Source organism: Castor canadensis, chromosome 1, assembly GCF_047511655.1.
Source record: "Castor canadensis chromosome 1, mCasCan1.hap1v2, whole genome shotgun sequence".
Taxonomy (NCBI): domain Eukaryota; kingdom Metazoa; phylum Chordata; class Mammalia; order Rodentia; family Castoridae; genus Castor; species Castor canadensis.
Window position 1 is genome coordinate 168,776,357 of NC_133386.1, and position 21,012 is coordinate 168,797,368.

The 21,012-nt window shown below is 34.0% G+C and overlaps 1 protein-coding gene across 21 annotated transcripts in view; it reads right to left on the reverse strand.

The window, feature by feature from the left end:
* Immp1l (inner mitochondrial membrane peptidase subunit 1) overlaps positions 1 to 21,012 on the reverse strand; it is a 69,322-nt gene that overhangs the window by 19,000 nt on the left and 29,310 nt on the right. For 19 of the 21 annotated variants that reach the window (XM_074043495.1, XM_074043515.1, XM_074043415.1 and 16 more), the window contains 3 exons: positions 12,405 to 12,538; positions 9,424 to 9,512; positions 5,047 to 5,173 (listed from right to left, as the gene is read on the reverse strand). In XM_074043495.1, coding sequence (XP_073899596.1) covers positions 5,047 to 5,173; positions 9,424 to 9,512; positions 12,405 to 12,509 — 321 coding nt within the window. In that variant the 5' untranslated portion in view covers positions 12,510 to 12,538. Of the gene's footprint in view, positions 1 to 5,046; positions 5,174 to 9,423; positions 9,513 to 12,404; positions 12,539 to 17,194; positions 17,240 to 21,012 lie in introns of all 21 variants that reach the window. The other 2 variants (XM_074043526.1, XM_074043499.1) reach the window with 1 other exon arrangement.

The following is a 21,012-nucleotide window of genomic DNA, read 5'->3' on the forward strand; positions in this document are numbered from 1 at the left end:
TCTTCTAGTACACAGTAACAACATTCCAATACTTTCTACAACTTTTATCTGCCAATATGTAAGGTAGTAAGGTAGCCTTACCATCAGAAGCAGCTTAGCTTTCAAGTCTTCTATAAAGACTAGAATAACCCCAGATTGGTCAGTTCAGCAGTAGCATGTGGCGTGATGAGCTATGGGAATAGCTATCTTTCTGAAACTCATAATGTCATCCACTTACACAGGAGCAAGTCTGCAGTAGAAAGCAGTAGAAGAAACTAGAGTATAAGTAGAACAGAAACTGAAAGAAAGCACAGACCCTACTCATATACATTTTCTCACTTTTCAAGCATTTAAAAAATAACTAATAAATGCCAAATCATAGTTTACATGCTGGTGAACCAGCTGTGGTCCAAACAAGTCCCTGCCATCAAGCACCTTATATTCTAGAACAGGGATCAGCAAATTTTCCTGCAAGGAGCCAGATAAGAGTCTAGGCCTTTTAAGCCTCATAGTTTCTGTCACAACAACTCTGTCATTTTAGTGAAAAAAGACATAGACAATACAAAAATGAATAGGACTATCTTCCAATAAAACCTTAATTATATGAAAGGCAGCAAAAGGCATATGGATTTCATTACAAGTGAGATGGGAAACTACTGGAGTCTTTTAGCAGAATAGTGACATACTGTTTTTAAAAGAATCAGCAATAAAAATGGATCACTTCAGTTACTGTCTGAAAAATATTACTGGAAGGATTACAAAAGCAAGAAAACAGGAAAGGCATAAGCAAAGACAGCAGTTCCAAAAGTATTGCAACAAAAAGAGTTTAGTTTGCACCAGGATGGCAGCAGTGATGATACTAAGACATGGTCTGACTCTGATTACGTGTAGAAGGTACAGTCATAATTTTCTAATGGATTTGATGTAGGGTTTTAAAGGAAGACAGTTAAGGATAACCTTAAGGTTTAGGGCTTGAACAAGCAGCAAGTACGTAGTTGCCTTTTCTATGTTTGGGAAGTATATGGGTGGACCTTGTTTGGGTGAGAAAGTAAGGATTTTACTTTTGGACATAATAAGTTTGAGATGACCATTATCCACTAATGTGGAGATATTAATAAACAATTAGATACATGATTCCAGAGTTGAGCGAAGAGTTTGTTGTTGATATAAATTTGAAAGTAAATTAGATAGTGCTTAAAACCATGAGGCAAGATGAGGTCACCTAAAGTATAAGTATACATAAACAAGAGGTTTAAAATATCAACTTTTATTCCACTTCAGGGTTTGGAGATCACTCCAATTTTTGGATATGAGGAAGAACCAACAAAGGAAAATCAGAAACAGTAGGATATATAGGAAGAAAATATAGACAGTGGTGTATCCCCAAAACTAACAAACCAGGTTTCAAGAAAAACTGTTTCAAATACTAACAAGAGGACTAAGTGTTGGCCACTGTAGAAACAAAAGAGAAGGGATTTCTTGGACACTTTGACAAAACATGTTTCAATGATGTGTGGGGCCAAAAGCCTAACAGAATGAGTTCAAGAGAGAATATGAATGAAGCTCAGAGTAGGGTCAAAAGTACATACAATTCTTTCCAGTAGGAAGATACGATGTCAAGTACATTTGTTTGTTTAGATGGGCTCTTCTATAGCATGTTTACTGACAGGAATTTATTACCTTTCAAAACACCTAATTATATCATAGTTACACTGTAGAATGAAATCACAGCCCTGGACTACACAATATCACCCTCACAAAGACGATGAGGTATTTTTTCTTCCTCTCCTCATTAGCTTTATAAGAAAATGTTACTGTGCTTTCTGAGTCCTGGCCCCATATTCCCTAGGGAATAATACTAAATTAAATAGGGTTTTAGTTTGTAGTTTGCTTACTGTGCAAACCAACAGGAGAATGCTAGTTCATCTTATTTCCTATTTGCTAAATGCTCCCACTTCCAACAAAATTATTTTTTGATAAAATAGTAGCTTCTATCAGCAAAATGAGGAATTCCTGTAGCACACATCAAAAGGCAAGATATTCAAGATGCTTGAGCTGATTTTCTTTTGAGAGTCACAAATTTAACACATATCTTTAATGGTCAGCCTGTAACATGCTGAATATTTTTTTTAGCCTTAGTAACATCAAAATCAACAAAACCCACCACAACAGTACCTTGATGGAGACTGATTTCAAATACATAATGTAAAAAAGATAAATCTACTTCGTAAGTGTTATGAAGTATGCTTAATGATTTGTTTATATCTGTTTTTGCCAGCTTACTAACAATGCTATTTCTTTCATAGTGCTAAACCCTATAGCATTGTTCCAACAACAATTTTGGTGTTTTGCTTTCTGAAGCACCTACATACAAGGATCAGCCTGGAATTTAAACCACATTTCATATTGATCATCTTTACTATGCAATTCAACCAAAATCTGAGTAGTAACATCTTCATCTTATAAATAACAATGTTTATTTTCGAAAAGGATGCATAGGTAAAGCAAGAAAACCACTTCATAAAATACAATGCCAGTGTACTTCTGAGATAGCTGAAAAACGGAACACTCTAAGGGGAAAACTTTGCAAACAGGTATCTTTTCAGAGTAATGCCAACTTGGATGAATTTTTGTTATAAATCACCTTGATTAATGGAACACATTTGTTAAAGTGGTTCTGTAATAGCTATGTAATTCTTATGGCTTGAATAGCCCAGCCTAAAGAAACTGACAAGGGGGAGGTCTTCAAAAACCTTGACTTCCCTCTCAGAACCAGTATTTTTCCTGATTAAAAACAGTTCTCTTTTTAAAATGAAAAAAACAAATACATTTTAAGGTAAGTATGATTTGCTGAGACAGAAGTAGAAATTATTACTTAATAAACAGATGTTATTCTGAGAGTAGAAGCTGTGACATGGTGATGAAAAGATTCTAGAATCAGGCTACTGGTGTTTGAATGCTAACTCTTCTTCTTACTGTTGGAAATTGGGTGATTTACTTAACCTCCCTGAAGTTTAGTTTTTTTATTAGTCAAATACTACTATTTCCTACCTCATGTGGTTGCTGTTGTAATAATTAAATAAGTTAACTCTTGAAAAGAGTTTCAACAGTACAGAGTTAAGTACATACTCAACACTTATTGACTAACATTATTTCAATTATGTAATGTACACTTACATATCAAACCAAAGTGAATGGGATGTACCTGAAATGAAGTGACAGTGTCCTCTAATGTGCCCATTAAACATATAAAGACTTGATGAACACTTTTCTTACACAGAGTATTTAAAAATTTAAATCTCTCATTCCTCTGGTTATTTTCTCTGACTACTTAGAAGAGACTTTGAATCCTTTTGTCCTGATATTCCTCCTCTAATAATTCTTACAGAGAAATTAACAAAGTTTAAATACATAAAGAGAAGTGTAAGTGTAAGTGGTATTGTTTATTTGTTCTGTCTGTTGACAAAACTATTTCTTAAGTACACATCTGTTGCTCAAGCAACATAGAAGTCACTAGACTTCTATGAGTCTATGAGTATAGTCACGTGAAAGTAAAATCATACATGGCAAACTTTGACATTTTTGAAGAATGAAAGGATTACAGTGTTCATGATGAAAGCCATAGTAGAAAACAGATTACCTGATGCCACACTATCACCTCAACATCATTACCATCAGATAGCAGTTATTGTGTTTAGAACTGTAGCAGTAAATGTCAAAAAACATTTGCACAGCTGAACTAAATTTTATTATGGATGGTAAATAATAGATTATTCAAAAGTCTATTGATCAAACATATTTACAAGGCAATCAGGCTATCATAGTTCAACTTAAATTTACAATGATGAAGACTTTAATTCTTCGATTGTCTGTTTACATTAGGAATGAACAGAGGTAAGGCTGGTCAGCAGACATAACAGTTGTATTAATAATCTGATGGCAACACACACAATTTAAAGTAGAAAACTAAGCCACACTTATGAAAGCGAGCAAAGCATATGCTGAGGAAGCAAAGGCACCCCAGCTCTAATGCAGAAGCCATGTGAATGGCGAAAGGAACTAACACAGGATACCTGCTATTTGTTACTCTTCAATTCTAATGCTTTTATAGTTTTTCCACCTGTACAGACAAGCTGACTATATATGATTTCTATTCTAAAACTTTTTAAAGGTTCTAAAGTACTAAACTAAGGAATTTATTTGATCTTGACACATTTTCTACCAATTATTCAGTGAAAAACTTTCTAAACTAGTAATCGAGATTGCTTTTAGGTGTCACGTATAGCAAGTTTGCTCCTGCTCATGAGTTCCTCAATCTTTCCTTACATTATATGACCCTGACATTTTTCTGTTTTTCCTTTTTTGGTTTTCTGAGACAGGATCTCACTATGTAGCCAAGTCTGGCCTCAAAGTCAGTATGTGGCTCAAGATTGCCTTGAACTTGAGATACTTCTGTCTCAGCTCTGAGTGCTGGGATTGCACCTGTGTGTCACAACACCCAGCAACCTTGACAGTTTGGAAACACACTGGGTAATTATATCATAGAATTATCTCAATTCAGGTTTCTCTGATGTTTTCTCTTGATTAGACTGCAGTTTTCTTTTGTGGGTAAGAATACCACAAAAGCGACATGATAACATGATCTTCAGGGGCTACATTAGGTTGCTGTCTTGCTACTGGTAGTTAATCTTTATCACTTGGTTAGGGTGGTGTCTGACAGGTTTCTTCCTTATGAAGTTACTACTATTTCCTTTGTAATAAGTACCTTGGGAAAGATACTTTAAGACTATGCAAATATCCCATTTCTCTTCAAACTTAGGTCCAATAATTTCAGCAACCACTTATAAATCATTCCTATAACAATTATTACTGAGATATTGATATAGGTTTTAAAAGGAAGACTAAAATATATGAAATATAATGTTCTCTATATATTGAAGTTATATTCAATGCAACATATTTTTCTTACATTCAAACTATGAACAAGTTATTTTCTTTTTACAGTGTATTCAGTTAATGTTAATTACCTATGACACCAAAGAACAACAAATTTGGAATATTACTTACATAACTATGGCTTTTAAAGAAATCTGATGGGCTAGTGGTGAGGATTTTGTCTCCTTCTAAACCAATCACTCTTTTACAAATATTTGATTTTGGATCACTTGGGCTTTTTGCAATTACAATGTCACCTCTGTGGGGAAAAAGTCAAAGAAATATCATTATAATTTATTAAGCATAAATACAAACATGAAACTGCTTTAATAGTTTTATATAAGGCAACTTAAAAATACACCTTTTATTCTCAGATGTACTGATTCCTCTCAGATTTCCCAGCTTTGAAACACTTATTATGGTTCAGAACCAATGAAGGTAATGGAAAAGCCACCTACAATTACTGAAATTTTAGAAGATAATAAATTTTCTAATAATTCCATGAGAATTACCTTTTATGCATCAAATCCTTTATGTGTTACTTCTTTATCCAAATTTTTAGACCTAAAACTATGTAAAAACAATTCCATATAAATATCACCAAATTAGACCCTACTGCCCAGCACTGACTGACTCTAGAGCACTAAAAAGATAGGAACATCATTTGTTTCCCTAAAGCTCAAAAATTAAACTATAACAGCATGCAAACATATAGTTCACATAATTATGTAATTCATATAATTTATAATCTAGAAAAGGACTTATAATTGAGGGGAAAAAACAAACTTTGAGATCTGAGCAAACATACTATAAAAAATGTAATATTAAGTATATAAAAGTAATATAGGTCTTTTTTATTTTGGGAGGTGGGACTATGGTTTGAACTCAGGGCTTTGTACTTGCAAGGCAGACATTCTACCACTTTAGCCACACTTCTAGTCCATTTTGCTCTGGTAATTTTGAAGATGAGGTTTTGAGAACTATTTGCTCAGGATGGCCTCGAACTGCAATCCTCCCAAACTCAGCCTTCCAAGTAGCTAGCCTTATAGATATGAGCCACAGTGCTCAACTCTAATATAGGTCTTGTTACATATGGAAGGTATGATTCATGGAATAAATAACAACCTACATGGTAATAGGAGAATAGGGAAGATCTTAAAAAGTGGAAAGAAAGCAAGGCATTCTGGGACATGCCTGTAATCCCAGCACCAGAAGGCAGAAGCAGGAGGATTACAAGTTTGATGCCAACCTGGGCTACTTAGCGAGATGCTATCTCAGTGGTTGAGCACTTGCCTAGCATGCACAATGCCCAGGTTTAAAAGCAAAGAAACAAACAAAAAAACACAGGAAGGAGACAAAGAAAACAGAAAATAGGAACAAGTGTGGCAAATGTCTGTAATCTTAGCACAAGGGAGGGCAAGGTAGGAGGATCTAGAGTTCAAGGCTAGCCTGGGCTACCTAACAAAACCCTGTCTCAAAAAAACAAAAATGAGAGAGAGAGATGCTTCTTTTTTTCTGCATAAAATGAGGAACATATAAATTGTGTTATCACACATATTCAAAAAGAATATATTTATTAGTTGTGCCTAATTACAGACATAATTTGATATGTTACTTAGAATAAAATGCATAAGTCAATATCAAAAGTCGTAACAAAAGGAAAATGACAGTTAAATCAGAAACCTAACTATTGCTATATTACAAGTATTACAACAAGTTCTAAGCTTTTTGGTAGCCAAATAAAAAGTTACAGGGCTAGAGATGTACTCAGTGGTAGAGTACTTGCCTAACATGCACAAAGCCCTGGGTTTGATCTCTAGTACAAGAAAGAAAGAAGAAAAGAAAGAAACAAACAAAGAGAAAAAGAAAGAAAGAAAGAGAGGGAGGAAGGGAGGGAGGGAAGGAATGGAGGGAAGGAAGGAAGGAAGGAAGGAAGGCTAAAATTAATTATACAATAATTACAACTTAATAAAATAAAATTTGGTGGGAGCTAGGATAAAAATTTCCAAAACAACTGATCAGAGAAATTCAAAAGAAGGATTCTTAAATAAGAAAATAAAGACACAGTTTTTATCAGAAAATGCAGAAATAGTATTCCCAATGATTACGTCTTAAGGTTACTTTTGATAAGAATTAACAAATATGCAGGTATCAAAACAATAAATTCTACAATTTGGGGCAATATAGCATTGCCTTCTTTTGAAAATAAACTCTTCTCTGTTCAGGCACTAGAACCATGTTAGTGGAACTATTCAGATGAACAAGTTTGTAAATATTTACAAACAATACCAAGGTTGATTTGGTGTGGCTTTGGAAGAAGAAATATTCTTTCATGGGTGTTTTATGCTGCTTAAATTACTTGATTGAATAATCAATATGATCCCTAAAACAAATTCTGCATTTAAAATGGTAAGACAGAAATAATTCAGTCAAGCTATTTTTATATAAATCAATATTAATGTATCTCTGTTAGTCTAGCTAGATATATGAAGAGATTAAATCAAAATCTAGCCCCTGAACTCTAAACTCTTTCAAAAAGAATTCTGAAAGGAAGTTAGTAATAGATTTTCCCTTCTCATTTAGAATTGTAAACATCCTTACTATTCTATTAGATTCCTTTCAAGAGGAAAGATAAGTATCTATGTTAACATTCTATAATATACAGCAAATAATATACATTAGGTGTTCATTAGCTATTTGTTGAAAGAATAAGTAGTAATAATAGACTGTGATTATCTCAAGTATGAATATTCTGTGCAACTTATGGAAAAGAGATCCATATATAACATATATACACTTATTATTCTTGCCTAAATGGAAAGCTTTTCTACTTAGAACCAAGTGGCCAGCAACAGGACCTCTTTTCTCTCAATAGGAGTCACAGATTCCCCTGAAACCTTAAGAGTTCTGTGCTACAACAAAGAGAATGAAGACAGTAATATTTTTAAAGTAGAAGTTACCAACTGGCTATCTTGGCTCTAAAAGTTACTTTGCCATGTCTCATATGAATGCCAACCTAAAGGGCTCCCTGGATGAATAAAGTACAAAATGAAACCTTCAAAGAATCTTAATTAATTTTCTAAATGTGGTTATTTGTATTACTCATCTGAATGCAAAGAGTATTTAAAAATAAGACAACATTGAACTGTTCATTCAAAAACTATTCAACCAATAAGTTCAGTTCCTTGTTAAGGATGCTTAAGGACTATGAGTAAAAATCAGGTCTTTAACATGCAAGAGAAGCTTATCTTCATGCTACAGTGATGCTAAGTCACTAAGTAATGCAAAGGATGTAATCAGGTTATTTTGACATAAAAACAAAGCAGAACTAGAATGCAGCCTATTATATAAATTTTATTTTACAACCCATTTCAAGTTTCTTGAAGTTGTTGTAGATAAAATATCTGAGGAAATTTCCTCTTGATCATGTTAGAACATAAAGCTTGATGAAGAGTTTCTACATGCAGAAGCTAGGGCTAGTAAAAGACCACTGTTCTTGATGGCTTTTTTTCAATAGTGTGACAGACATGCTATAGCAAAGGTGAATAGTGAAAGAAGAGTGCCTAAACCTATTTACCATACCATAAGCTAAATGCTAACTAGGGGGAGTCAAATCTGTATTTTACAGAGATAAAAGCTGGCACAGATATTTTTCCATAATTATAAAAAAAAAAAAGAACTCAAAATTTTACAAAATCAGAGATGCCCTTTAGAAAATACGTTAAATTACTAATACTTGATGTCCATCCAGAAAGAATTATATTCACAAAGTTAATTAGAATAAACAACATCACAGGGTTTGGAGCCACCATTTGGAAGAGGATTTTAAAAGGCTTAGTGACAAACACTATTTGTCAAGCAGTTATTCAACTTAATATAATAAATCGGGAGAATTATAACAGATAAAATTGCTGGTTCTCAGTCATATGTAATACCACAATCTAAAAAAGTCACTGAATGGTCATCATAGTCTGTATAGAAAGAAAAAATAAGATAGTTATCAACAAGAACTACTTCTGGTTAACTGTTTTAAAAGTTAACCAGAACACTGATTTGATGCACTCTGTAAGTCTCTAGTTCTTGACTCTAAACTTTTTAAGATTCAATAAAAAAGTGAACTAGGCTTACATATATATTGTAAGAAGGACTGCTAGTCAGGTGTAGTGGGACACATCTGTAATCCCAGTAGTCAGGAAGCAGAAGTGGGAGGATTAGGAGTTCAAGGCCTGCCTGCATAGACTACATAATGAGACCATGTCTCAAAACAAACAAAGGACTACTAATAATTTTTGACAATAATGCAACAGACATAGTGACCTAAGAGACTGCACATGTTGGAAAGACTAAAATGTCTCAAACAGAAAAAATATTTTACTTAAAATTTTACTGAAATGCTCATCAATTTGTTTACAAAAGACTTTTTAAAGAAAAAGTTAAGAAATTATAGAAAAACACAATGTGTGTATGTATTTTCACTGTAAATTTAGTATATCTGTGAAAGAAATTTACCTTTGAATACCATAAAAATGTCGGCTAAGATTTTCTGCAAAGACAATATCTGAATTTTGAATTGTAGGCTCCATTGAGGGTCCAGAACACTGAAAAGAGAGATAATTTAGTAACATGAGTTCAAAACCTGAAATTTAATAGAAATTATCTAAACAGTCTTAAAAAACAGGAAATCAATCAAAGGTTCAAGCTTGGGGGATGATTGGTAAATTGGCAGTTTCTAGATAAGTTTAACTTTACAGTGGCCACTAAGTCTAGAAACATGAATATATTCAATTTATGATATTTCAATATAATATTTGAACTAAGTAATATTATCTATGTTTCCAAATTTTGGCCATCCTGTAGAATACAAGTTCCACGAGGGCAGGGGACCTTACCTCTCAATTTCCTAGCTATATAACAAAGTGGAAAAAAGTATTTGGCATAAAATTTACACTCAATAGGCACTTGTTGATGAATGACTCATTTTCTTGGCATTGTCAAATATCAAGTACCCATGATGGCAATTTATTAAGGGACATTGTCACCAGGAATGTTTTTTTGGAAGAGGAGGATCCCTGATAAGAGAGAGTGGGGACTAGTTAGTTGACTCAGCTCCCCAAAAACAATCAACACCCAAGGCCCATGAAATCTATTTAAGAGGTTTCACAAAAAAGGAAATATACAGGGAGAAGGTTAGCAAAGATTTATTTAGCAAAGCCGGGGAAATAATAGGGAGAGAGAAGCATACCCTGACATAGAGGAAGTAGGAGCAACAGGTTCAAAATGCTGGTCCTTGTCCTGGGTTTATTTATACCTTCTGACCCAGAAGATTCCAGTCTGAAACCTTACCTAAACAAGAGTCATGTCACCTAGCAACTCCTAATCATTTCCCTATATTCCCAAACACAAAGACAATAGGTTTAGGGTGGGTCTATTATTACCTAAAACAGGGAAATAACGGGTGTAAAGTTTTTGGGGCATCCCTTTCTGGTCAAGAAATTACCTTCCATTCTCAGATTAAATTACTCACCTAAGGAGATTGCAACTCATTTCATATCTAAAGAAAGGGAGGGTGATGGAAGGAATGTAAGCATATACTTTCAATTCTTTGCTTCTCAGCTTTAGTTATTAATTCCTGAATCTGGCTGTTTAAATTTTTTTTTAAATGATTTTCATGTTGCCTTAGAACACTATGGACCCTGCCTCAATATTATACTACTCTCAGTGAATTGATATCCTTCTCTTCAAGAGAATGGCTTACTCATATGATAGGGCTGAAACTTGTATTTTCTATGGAAAAATACTAGTATAATGAGGTGTATTCTAAAGATATTCCTATATCTTAAGCAATAATCTTGATACAGAATTCAAAATTGGAATTACTGCCACTTTAAAAAAATCTAAATACAACAGTCTCACCTACCCTACTATTTATCTATAAATGAAACTTTTCAGTCAAAGCTTTCTACTGAGGCAGAAATAACAAATACAATGAAAAGTTAGGTTTGCTACCTCTAAAAGTACCAACGTAATTTTAAAAATTAAGAGGGGAGTTTCAGTTAAATATATGTATTAACATTACTTCAGCTCAACTTAAGGAAAATGTGGTATCTATACACAATGGAATTTTATGCAGCCATGAAGAAGAATGAAATGTTATCATTCGCTGGTAAATGGATGGAATTGGAGAACATCATTCTGAGTGAGGTTAGCCTGGCCCAAAAAACCAAAAATCGTATGTTCTCCCTCATATGTGGACATTAGATCAAGGGCAAACACAACAAGGGGATTGGACTATGAGCACATGATAAAAGCGAGAGCACACAAGGGAGGGGTGAGGATAGGTAAGACACCTAAAAAACTAGCTAGCATTTGTTGCCCTTAATGCAGAGAAACTAAAGCAGATACCTTAAAAGCAACTGAGGCCAATAGGAAAAGGGGACCAGGAACTAGAGAAAAGGTTAGATCAAAAAGAATTAACCTAGAAGGTAACACCCACGCACAGGAAATCAATGTGAGTCAATGCCCTGTATAGCTATCCTTATCTCAACCAGCAAAAACCCTTGTTCCTTCCTATTATTCCTTATACTCTCTCTACAACAAAATTAGAAATAAGGGCAAAATAGTTTCTGCTGGGTATTGAGGGGGGGGAGAAGGAGGGGGCGGAGTGGGTGGTAAGGGAGGGGGTGGGGGCAGGGGGGAGAAATGAACCAAGCCTTGTATGCACATATGAATAATAAAAGAAAAATGAAAAAATAAAAAAAATAAAAGGAGACTGTTGCACAGGGGGAAAAAAAAGCTGTTAGGGTAAACCTCATGTAAAAAAATAGAAACATCAATAAAAAATCAATTGATTAGCTAATTAGTTTCATTTACATGACAAACGATTTGAACAATCAGAGTTGGCAGATGCATGATGCAATATTGAAAAAAAGTAGAGGTTGGGGATGAAGGGAAGTTTTAACATTTTAACACTGTCATTAGCAGAATACTTATTTATTTAAATGACAAACTCAGTAGTAATTAGTAAGAGTTATAGAAATCAGAAAATTTGTGTTGAAATTCCTCCTTCCCTATTTCTATTACCTTTGGAACCTGGAACAAATTACTTATGCTTTCTGTTTCCTCATATCTATAATGAATTTCTAATAATTACCTCAAAACCAAAGAAGTAATACGTGAACATCAAACATACCCTGAAAACAGTAAATAGCACTTAATAAACAGCAACAATTATCACTATTGGTTATTATGAGGATCTTTTGAGACCCTGTGAAAAACAGAATACAGGACATGTTTAAAGTAATGGCTCTTATATTTTAGGTCAGTGCCAATGCATACACACCATCTTATATTCTAATATTTAGAAAGATTGTTTTAATTTTCACATTTTGTTCATTAAATTAATAACTTAAAGTAATATGAAGGAAAACGCATTTTCCTTCAATTTAAAGAGAATATGTTTAAAATGAATATTCTTGAATATAAAAACTTACCATTACAACACCACCAACGTATTCAAAAGCACAATGGGCTATACATCCATATTGAATAGTATAGCCAACAAGTCGAAAAGTTTTTCCCAGAACACCACGAAGCATAGTTCTATGTTGACGCTAACACCATTGGCCTGATGGTAAATTTCAAAAAGTTTCACAATCAATAGTATTTAAAAACACATAAGAAATAGCTCTACTGTAAATATTTTACAATCACCCAGAATGTATAAAGTGTCTAATACAGTTTGATACAGAAAAGCAAGAACTTATTTTCATTTATGTTAAATGTTATTTCTTTGTTTGTTTTTTAGCTTTCCTCCTTTTAAAAATTTCTTTTGTTAAAGGTATTTTAAGAGGCACATGATAGCCACTGAATATTTTGATCTATAGGAGACTATATTTAAATAACATTGAGTTTATCTATGAATTAAGAGTCTGAACTAGTTTGCCCCTTCCATGTCTTGCTTATTTCTTGGCATTGAAAGAGCTAAGAAAATATATTAGCTCTTTCAATGTAATACCTTTCATATTTGTTCTCTGCTATATTTCATGAGTTCTTATGTAATGTGAAATAATAGTCACTAAAATACTCATAAGGAGATCCAGATTTTTAAACTGATTCTTTTATTAATCTGTATGATCTTCAATGAATTATTTCATCATTCTGAGGCTTAATAAAATGGAAATAACATCTCATAGAATGGTTCTGAAAATCAAATTTAACATGTCAAAGTGCTCTTTAATTATTCACTTGTCAGCAATTAACTGTGGATATAATAAAGAACACAAAAGGATTGGGGATGTAGCTCAGTGGTTGAGTGTTTGCCTAGCATGCATGAGGCCCTTGGTTCAATTCTCAGTACCACAAAAAAAAAAAAGAACACAAAAATACTATGAAGCAGCACAAAGTACCACTTATTTTATAAAGCTATATAAACTTAAAATATTAATAGAACTAATTTAAAATACTCCTAGTATGTGTCCCTTCCTTTCAGTTTACTTCTTACAACTATCTTTTAAGCATTTCTCAACTAACAGTGCAGGCTACTATATAATATTCTCAATCACATTTACTAAAATACATCAATAATAATAATATGTAACATTTGCTGAGTAGTTGCTACATGTTAGGCTTTACATATAATAACTTTATAAGACAGACAGTGTTACCATCCTCATTTTATAGATCAGAAAAAGGAACCTAACAATAACAGAACAGGTACTTAAATGGTTTTTTCTAAAAGCGGTTACCCTTCATTTGGGCCTGAAAATACTTTGCCTCCATTTTGCATCTGCCTTTTCTCTGAGCCATTCATTGTCTTCTGAGATCACTGTGGATTCCAAGTATATCAAGACTGATGTATAAGCATCTTGTGACAAGAGTAAAAACTGTTGTCTAGATAAGAATGACTTTCTTATTGTGACTAAGTCCCTCCTGACTAATCCTGAGATGATCAAATCGAATTGACTACTCAAATCATATTGGTCTGTTTCTTAAGTAAACTCTAACCAATAAATATTTATGCCAACACCCATGCTTGGAATATTCTTCATAACTGTGGTATAAGAAGTGTATTTGGGGGCTAGAGGTATGGCTCAAAACAGTAGACCACCTGCCTAGCACATGTGAAGCACTGAGTTTAAACCCTGGTACTGCTCCTCCTCTCTCCACCATCCCCCCCCCACACCAAAAGAAGTATATTTGGGCTTTGTCCCCCATTCTTGGCACAGAGGTATTAAACCCTTGGAATTTACTGAGGAAAAAGGATCCCCTTTTAATCACAAGTGACTTTATCCTAATGAATGACAGGCTGGAACCTCTAAAGGTGAACAAAATGAGCTGCTCACCAGAAACTTTCAGCTCCAACCACTAACTTCCAGGAAAGGAGTGGAAGGACTGAAGATTAAGCTCTGCACAAACTCTTAAGAGGCCTGATATGGTGACTCACACCTATAATCTCAGTTCTCATAAGCCTGAGGCAGGAGGATGGAGAGTTCAAGGTCATCCTGGGCTACACAGTAAGACCCTGGCTCAAAAACAAAGAAAAGAACTTCTTGGACAAGATTTGAGGAAATTTTGAGTGTAAAATGCATCTGTGTACCAGGAGAATGGCATGCTCTAACTTCATGGCGACAAAAGTCCTCCTGCATGCGAGATCATTGCCCTATGTACCTCTTCACTTGAATCCTTCATAATATCCTTTATAACAGGCTAGTAAATGTATGTAAAGCACTTTCCTGAGTTAAGCGAGTCATTTTCACAAATTATCAAACCCAAGGAGAAAGTCATGGGTACTCCTAATTTATATATAATCAGTCCGAAGTACAGAAAGCCTCCTGTGCAACTGGAAGCTTAAATGGGGGTAGTCCTGTAGAATTAAGCCTTTTGTCTCATGGGACAGGAAACTAGTATTAGGATTGAGTTGAATTACAGCATAGCTAGTCAGTTTCTCACCAGAGTCAAACTGATTTGTTATGGGGGAAAAAAACCAAACATAAATCTGGTGTCAGAAGTATGTGTACAGAGGAAACTCTTTTTCACAAAATACCTGTCATCTAGCTAACTTGCAACATTTGAACATTTATCTAATTTAATTATTCAGAGAAATCCAAATGCTCTCATCAGATAATCTGTTTTTTTCTCGGTTCTTATGGTCATTATTGTTCATTTTTGCACGGGTAAGGACATTGTTTCTAGTAATTGTAACTGAGTTTGTATCCTGACTGCAACACATTTTATCTGTATGACTTTCAGGAGAATATTTTGACTTTTTAAGTTTTAGAGTCCTTATCTGTAAAATGAGCTGACCTATCTCAGAGAGCTACTGTATGTGATAAATCATGAAATCTGTGTAGCAGAATATTTAAATAAATGTTAGCTATTGCTTCCATCTCCTGGCAATCAATCATCTATACTATATAATTAATGCTAACTAGCTCTATTAGTGTCTTGATTTCTCACAAACTTGTCCTTCCAATAAATAATAGAATTTTATATAGTTCAGAGGCATAGGACAAGATATTTTACTTACTAATGCTCATTGACTTATTAAACATCTATCTACTATGTCTCTCTCCTAACAAATCTTCCCTGGCATCATCCCAAGCAATTTTATATTTTCTCTCACTCATCAACCTTAAGCATACAGTCATTGTAATGCTTACCATGCTATATTGATTGCATCTGTTTCTCTTATTATACACTATGTATATTTGGTTATATGTCTGTGGGCAGTGACTTTATTTTATTCATCTTTGAAATACCAAAGTGTACTAAAGAACTTAGTAAATAGGCTGGGCACTTGTGGCTCATGCTTGCAATCCTAGCTACTCAGGAGATCAAGATTGTGGTTCAAAGCCAGCCCAGGCAAATAGTCCACGAGACCCTATGGGAAAAACACCCATCACAAAAAAGGGTTGGTGAAGTGGCTCAAGTTGTAGGCCCTGAGTTCAAGCTCCAGTACCGAAAAAAAAAAAAAAAAAAAGTCTGGAAATAGAAGGCTTGCTTGACAGAATCAGTAAATGAAATGTTGAACCTAAATCTCCTTTATCTTCAGTATGACAGAATGGGCATAAAGTTCAAAATGATGTTCAGAAGGCCATAGAGATTTTTCAGCTAATGAAGAAAATATTAATATTCAACTAAAGGAAGAAAGTAATTGTCAGTTACATATTTAAAAGTTTCATTAAAACTTCCAGGTAATATAAAAATAACTCCTTCCATCAGTAGGACTCTGACTTACAGATCACTGGTACACTTTAAAAGCTAGTCGTTGTAATTCAACAGTTTAATAAAACTATTATTTAAAATAAAGTTAAAGTACTGCATAACTGAAGCTGTTAAACAAACTTTTGAAAGGAATAACAAAATAATAATGGAAGAAGTTAATAAATCTATTAACTGTCTAGGCAGGTACTCTATCATTTGGGCCATGTTGCCAGCCCTAACTAGATTATCTAAACACTACTTTGCCCTAACTACAAAACTAGAGAAAAGGTGGAGATAAGCCCCAAACCTTAGTTCCAGAAATGTGATCCATGAGAACCACAGAAATTAGTGAAGTAGATATAATACTTTAAAAGTAAAATAAAAATAAGCTTATCTGATGTTAGAGGTATAGATATAAGGAAAGAAGAAACAGATAATCTTAACAGAAATGAAAGGTATAATTAACAGGGCCAATCACTTAGCAATCACTCCTTTTACTACTCCAAGGAGGATCTATATGCCTTTGAAAAAGCACTGAGAAAGAATCTTTGAGCTGATATGAAATGAATTCCAAAATACACTGAATTGTTCACAAAAGCAAAGTGCAAAGGGATATTTTATAATGTAAGGTGCTATTTTTGGAAGAAGGGAAAATAGGGAAAAGAGAAAAAAACAGAAAATAATGAAAATGGTTATACTCAACAAAGGGAATGGGTGGAAACCATGTCTAAGAAATACAAATGGAAACTGAGACTTCTGAATATACCTTTTCAATACAGTTCTGAGCCAAATAAATGCTTTGCATATTCAAGAAATAAAGGAAACAGAAAAGAATGAAAAAACAAAGGCTAAAATTGAAAACAAGAAAAAATAAACATCTGTATAATCAAATTGCTACCCATACCATAAAGAAAAAGAATTAGTTCAAGTATTTCTGAACATAGAAAAGTATCAAACATTCTAAGGGTGAAAAAGAAAACTGTAAATGAATCTTGAACTTTGATTATAGTATCTTATATGTATCTCAGATAGAATAAATAAGTAAATATATTAAGTTGCTGGGCATCAGGATACTCACTGCGAGAGACAGAAGCATCAAATGGAATGGGACGTTAGGGATGAACTGGGGGTATCAAAGAAAGTTATTTAAATGAATAAATATGCCTGTCTACACAAAACATCATCTTAGTTCTGTCTACTTTGAAAAGCCCACAGAAAGAAGATACACTAAGAATACACACAACATTCAGATTTCTGGCCTCCAAATATTCTCCACCAGGAGAAATAGTCTGATGAACAGTCTTGTAACAGAAGGAGAGTAAGTGCTCAAAGACATAGGAACCACTTCAAGAAATCTTCCACTGGCCAAATTTGGAGCAATATGAGGCTAATAAAAAAAATAATAATGAATAATACACTAAATTAAAAATAAAATCTACAAAGTATACAATATTTTTTAAAGAAAGAAATATGTGTTAAGCACAGGTAAAGCAAAGAATGGCAGCACAATAGCTAATAAATATGGTGGGAATGATATAATTACCACCAATAAAAAAATTAGTTATACAAATGCATTAATAGATCACAAAAATCAGTATGTGATAGATTGTTGGTAAACAGAATACTTGCAAAGTATCAAAGTAGATACTTTATTACTTATACAGGGAACAAGATGAGGTAAAAAGATCTTACTGAAGTGACCAAATTTAGCAGTATAAATAATGGAACACATTCATATAGCCTCCTGAAATGATGCAATGATAAGCATATCTTCATCTATATAACAGTTATGCCAAAATTGTGTAGCCTAAATTTAATGATGAGCCATCAGACACATGCATACAGTGGACATTATATAAGTCAACCACTTTGAACATTTAAAAAATATAAATTTCATGAAAGAAAAAGATAGCAAATAGCTATGCACTATTTTAAATTACAATAGAAGGACCAAAACACAATTCACCCTTAAATGGATTCTGGAGTGAAAGAAAAATAAAAGGCTATAAAAGACATTATGGGTGGGGGAGAGTTAGGGATATAGTTCAGTTGCAGAGCACTTGCTCAGGAGGCTCACAATTTTGATCATCAGCATCACAAAACAAAAGCTATTATGGGAACAGCTGGAGAAATGACCATTATAGATAAATTATAAATAATCAGTATTAAATTTCTTAACAGCATTAATCTGTAGAGGAGAATGACCTCATTTATAGGAGATAAAACAATGATTTAAAGATATCATGTTTGCAACTTCCTTTCATATGGTTTACTCTTAGTAGTAGTAATGTATATAGACAAATGTAGACAAATTCCTATACAAACATATACATAACACATGTATGTACATACACATATATGTGCATATATGAGGGAGAGAGAAAGCTAATGTTGCAGATGTTTATTGTTAAATTCAGATGAAGTTTATATGAATGTGCGTTGTAAGATTTTTCAACTTTTTTGTAGAATAAAACTTTTATTTTGTAGAATAAAAAAATTTTTTGAGACAGGATGTAACTAATGTAGTCCAGGCTGGCCTCAAGTTTATGATCCTTCTGCTTCCTCCTCCCATGCTAGGACTACAGGCATTGCACCACTACCATGCCTGGCTGTGAATAAAACTTTTAAAAACAAACATTTGAGCAAAGAAGAGTCTTCATAGTCATAATTCACTCAGTTGGTCAACAAATATTGAGCTACTATTTTTGTTCCAGGCACTGAGTTCAGTTCTGGAAATGTAATAATGAACATGATGCTTGTCCTCATAAAACTTAATAGTTTTATGGGCCAGATGTCACTCCCACACATAAAGTAAATAAATACCTAAGTATATTAAGTAATTTTTGTAAAATACACGGTAAAGTGATAGAGAATAATGAGTGAGTCATAATTACGTAGGATAAATCAGGGAAGATTCCTCTAAGGAAAATGCTATTGAAGTTAGGTTTGAAAGAAAAGAAAATAACTGTATAAAAGAAGCAAATTATGGGTGGACATAACAGCATGAATGTGCTAAGGGAACTGACGGAAAGTTGAAACACTATGAAGAACATAAAGTGAAACTGAAGAGATAGGCAAGATTGTTCAAGGTCTTACAGAATTTTGGATTTTATTTGAAGAGCAATGGGAAGCCACTGAATGATCTTAAGCAGGAGAGTAAAAAAATCGGATTTATAATTTAACGTCACTCTCATTGCTAAGTAGTGAAAAGACTGGAGTGGGGACAAGAATAGGAATGCATGCAGGCCAGTTGGGGAGGCAAAAGATAATTGAGATCAACAGTGGTGTCAATGGAGATGGACAGAAATAGGTGGATTTGTGAAACTTAGGAGGCAAAATAAATAGCAAGGAATAAGAAAGAACCATGGATGACTCTCATATGACTGGACTGAGTAACTGGGTAAATGGGGTTTACCCATAGGTAGACCTGGGTCTTCCCATACCCACAAATGCGGTAGAAGAATCAAGGAGCCATTTTGGCCATGTTAAATTTGATGTATTGGTGATATGTCCAAAACAATGCACATAAGACTGATGCTTAAAAGTGGTTTTGTACATGGGAAATCTTGAAAATAGAATTCCTATCTCTGTGAGGATTATATTCCACTGCTATCAAAACAAAACCAGGATTATAACTTGCGTCTATTTTCTAATAACCCTAGCTGCTGCATTCAAGTTACAAGCAGAAAGAATGAAGAAATAACAAAAGTTTACTCCCTGCTAATTTTGTCTTTTTATCCACATGTAGATCCCTGTACATCTAACTAGCCAAAACTATACAATTAAGTTCAAAGGTACTGGGAGAATATTGTTTTCTTTATTAGCTTTGTAGAACTATCTGACTTTTAAAAATCATGTGAAGTTCACTTCAAAAAAATAAAAAAGAGAGGAAAAACTTTACAAAATTGTAAAAGGGTTGAAGGAGTGACTCAGTGATAAAGCACCTGCCTAGCAAGCATGAGGACCTTAGTTTAAGTAAATAAATAAATTTAAGTATAAAAAGAAGATGGGGGGTGGGGGTGCTGCAGAGTGGCTCAAGTGGTAGAGTACCTGGCCAGCAAGTGTCAGGCCCTGAGCTCAAAACCCAGTACTGCCAAAAAAGAAGTTAAAAAATAAAAATAAAAGGAGATAAGGAAATAGAGACAATATATACAATCAATTCTTAGTTTAGCAATGAAGGCAAGCATAACAGAGGATTATGGTTTCTCATCCTCAGCAATATTCACCTTTAGGGCTAGACAATGCTTTGTTTTAAGCAGCTATCTCATGAACTGTAGGATTTTAGCATCATCCTTGGCATCTACATACCAAAAGTCCCCCATTTTCCTCTAATTGTCATAAGTCAAAATGTCCCCTGGGATGCAAAATTACTCCAGCTGAGAACCACTGTAGTTAAGTAAAAGACAGGAAGGATGTAGGGGTAAACACAGTAGTATAAGCTTGAAAGCCAATGGTAACAAGGCCATAGGCAATGAGGCTGATGACAAGGGACTATTAATAATTGAAAGAGAAAGGAGAGGAAAGTAGAGAGGATATTACTGAAAAATGAAGTACAGAAGACAAGTAGAGGACTTCAATGCCAGCTATGGCAGAATAGCATATAATAGGCGAGACTTCTAAATGAGAACAACTACAGAAATGTGAATAAAATAGTTGGTTAAAGACATTAGGCAACAGTGTAGGAAGAGTTTGATGTTCTTCCTTCCTATAGAAGGGAAGAAAATCAGGGAACTACAAATTTACTGAGGCCTGGCCAATTCATAGCATAGGAAAAGAGAAAGTGGAAGTCCCATTTGGCTGAGACAGAGGTTGGAACTTTGGCCTGCCAAGACAGATGGAATGAAAGGGCTAAACTGTAGGGTTCCTTCTGGAACCTCAAGTCTGTATACAATCTCT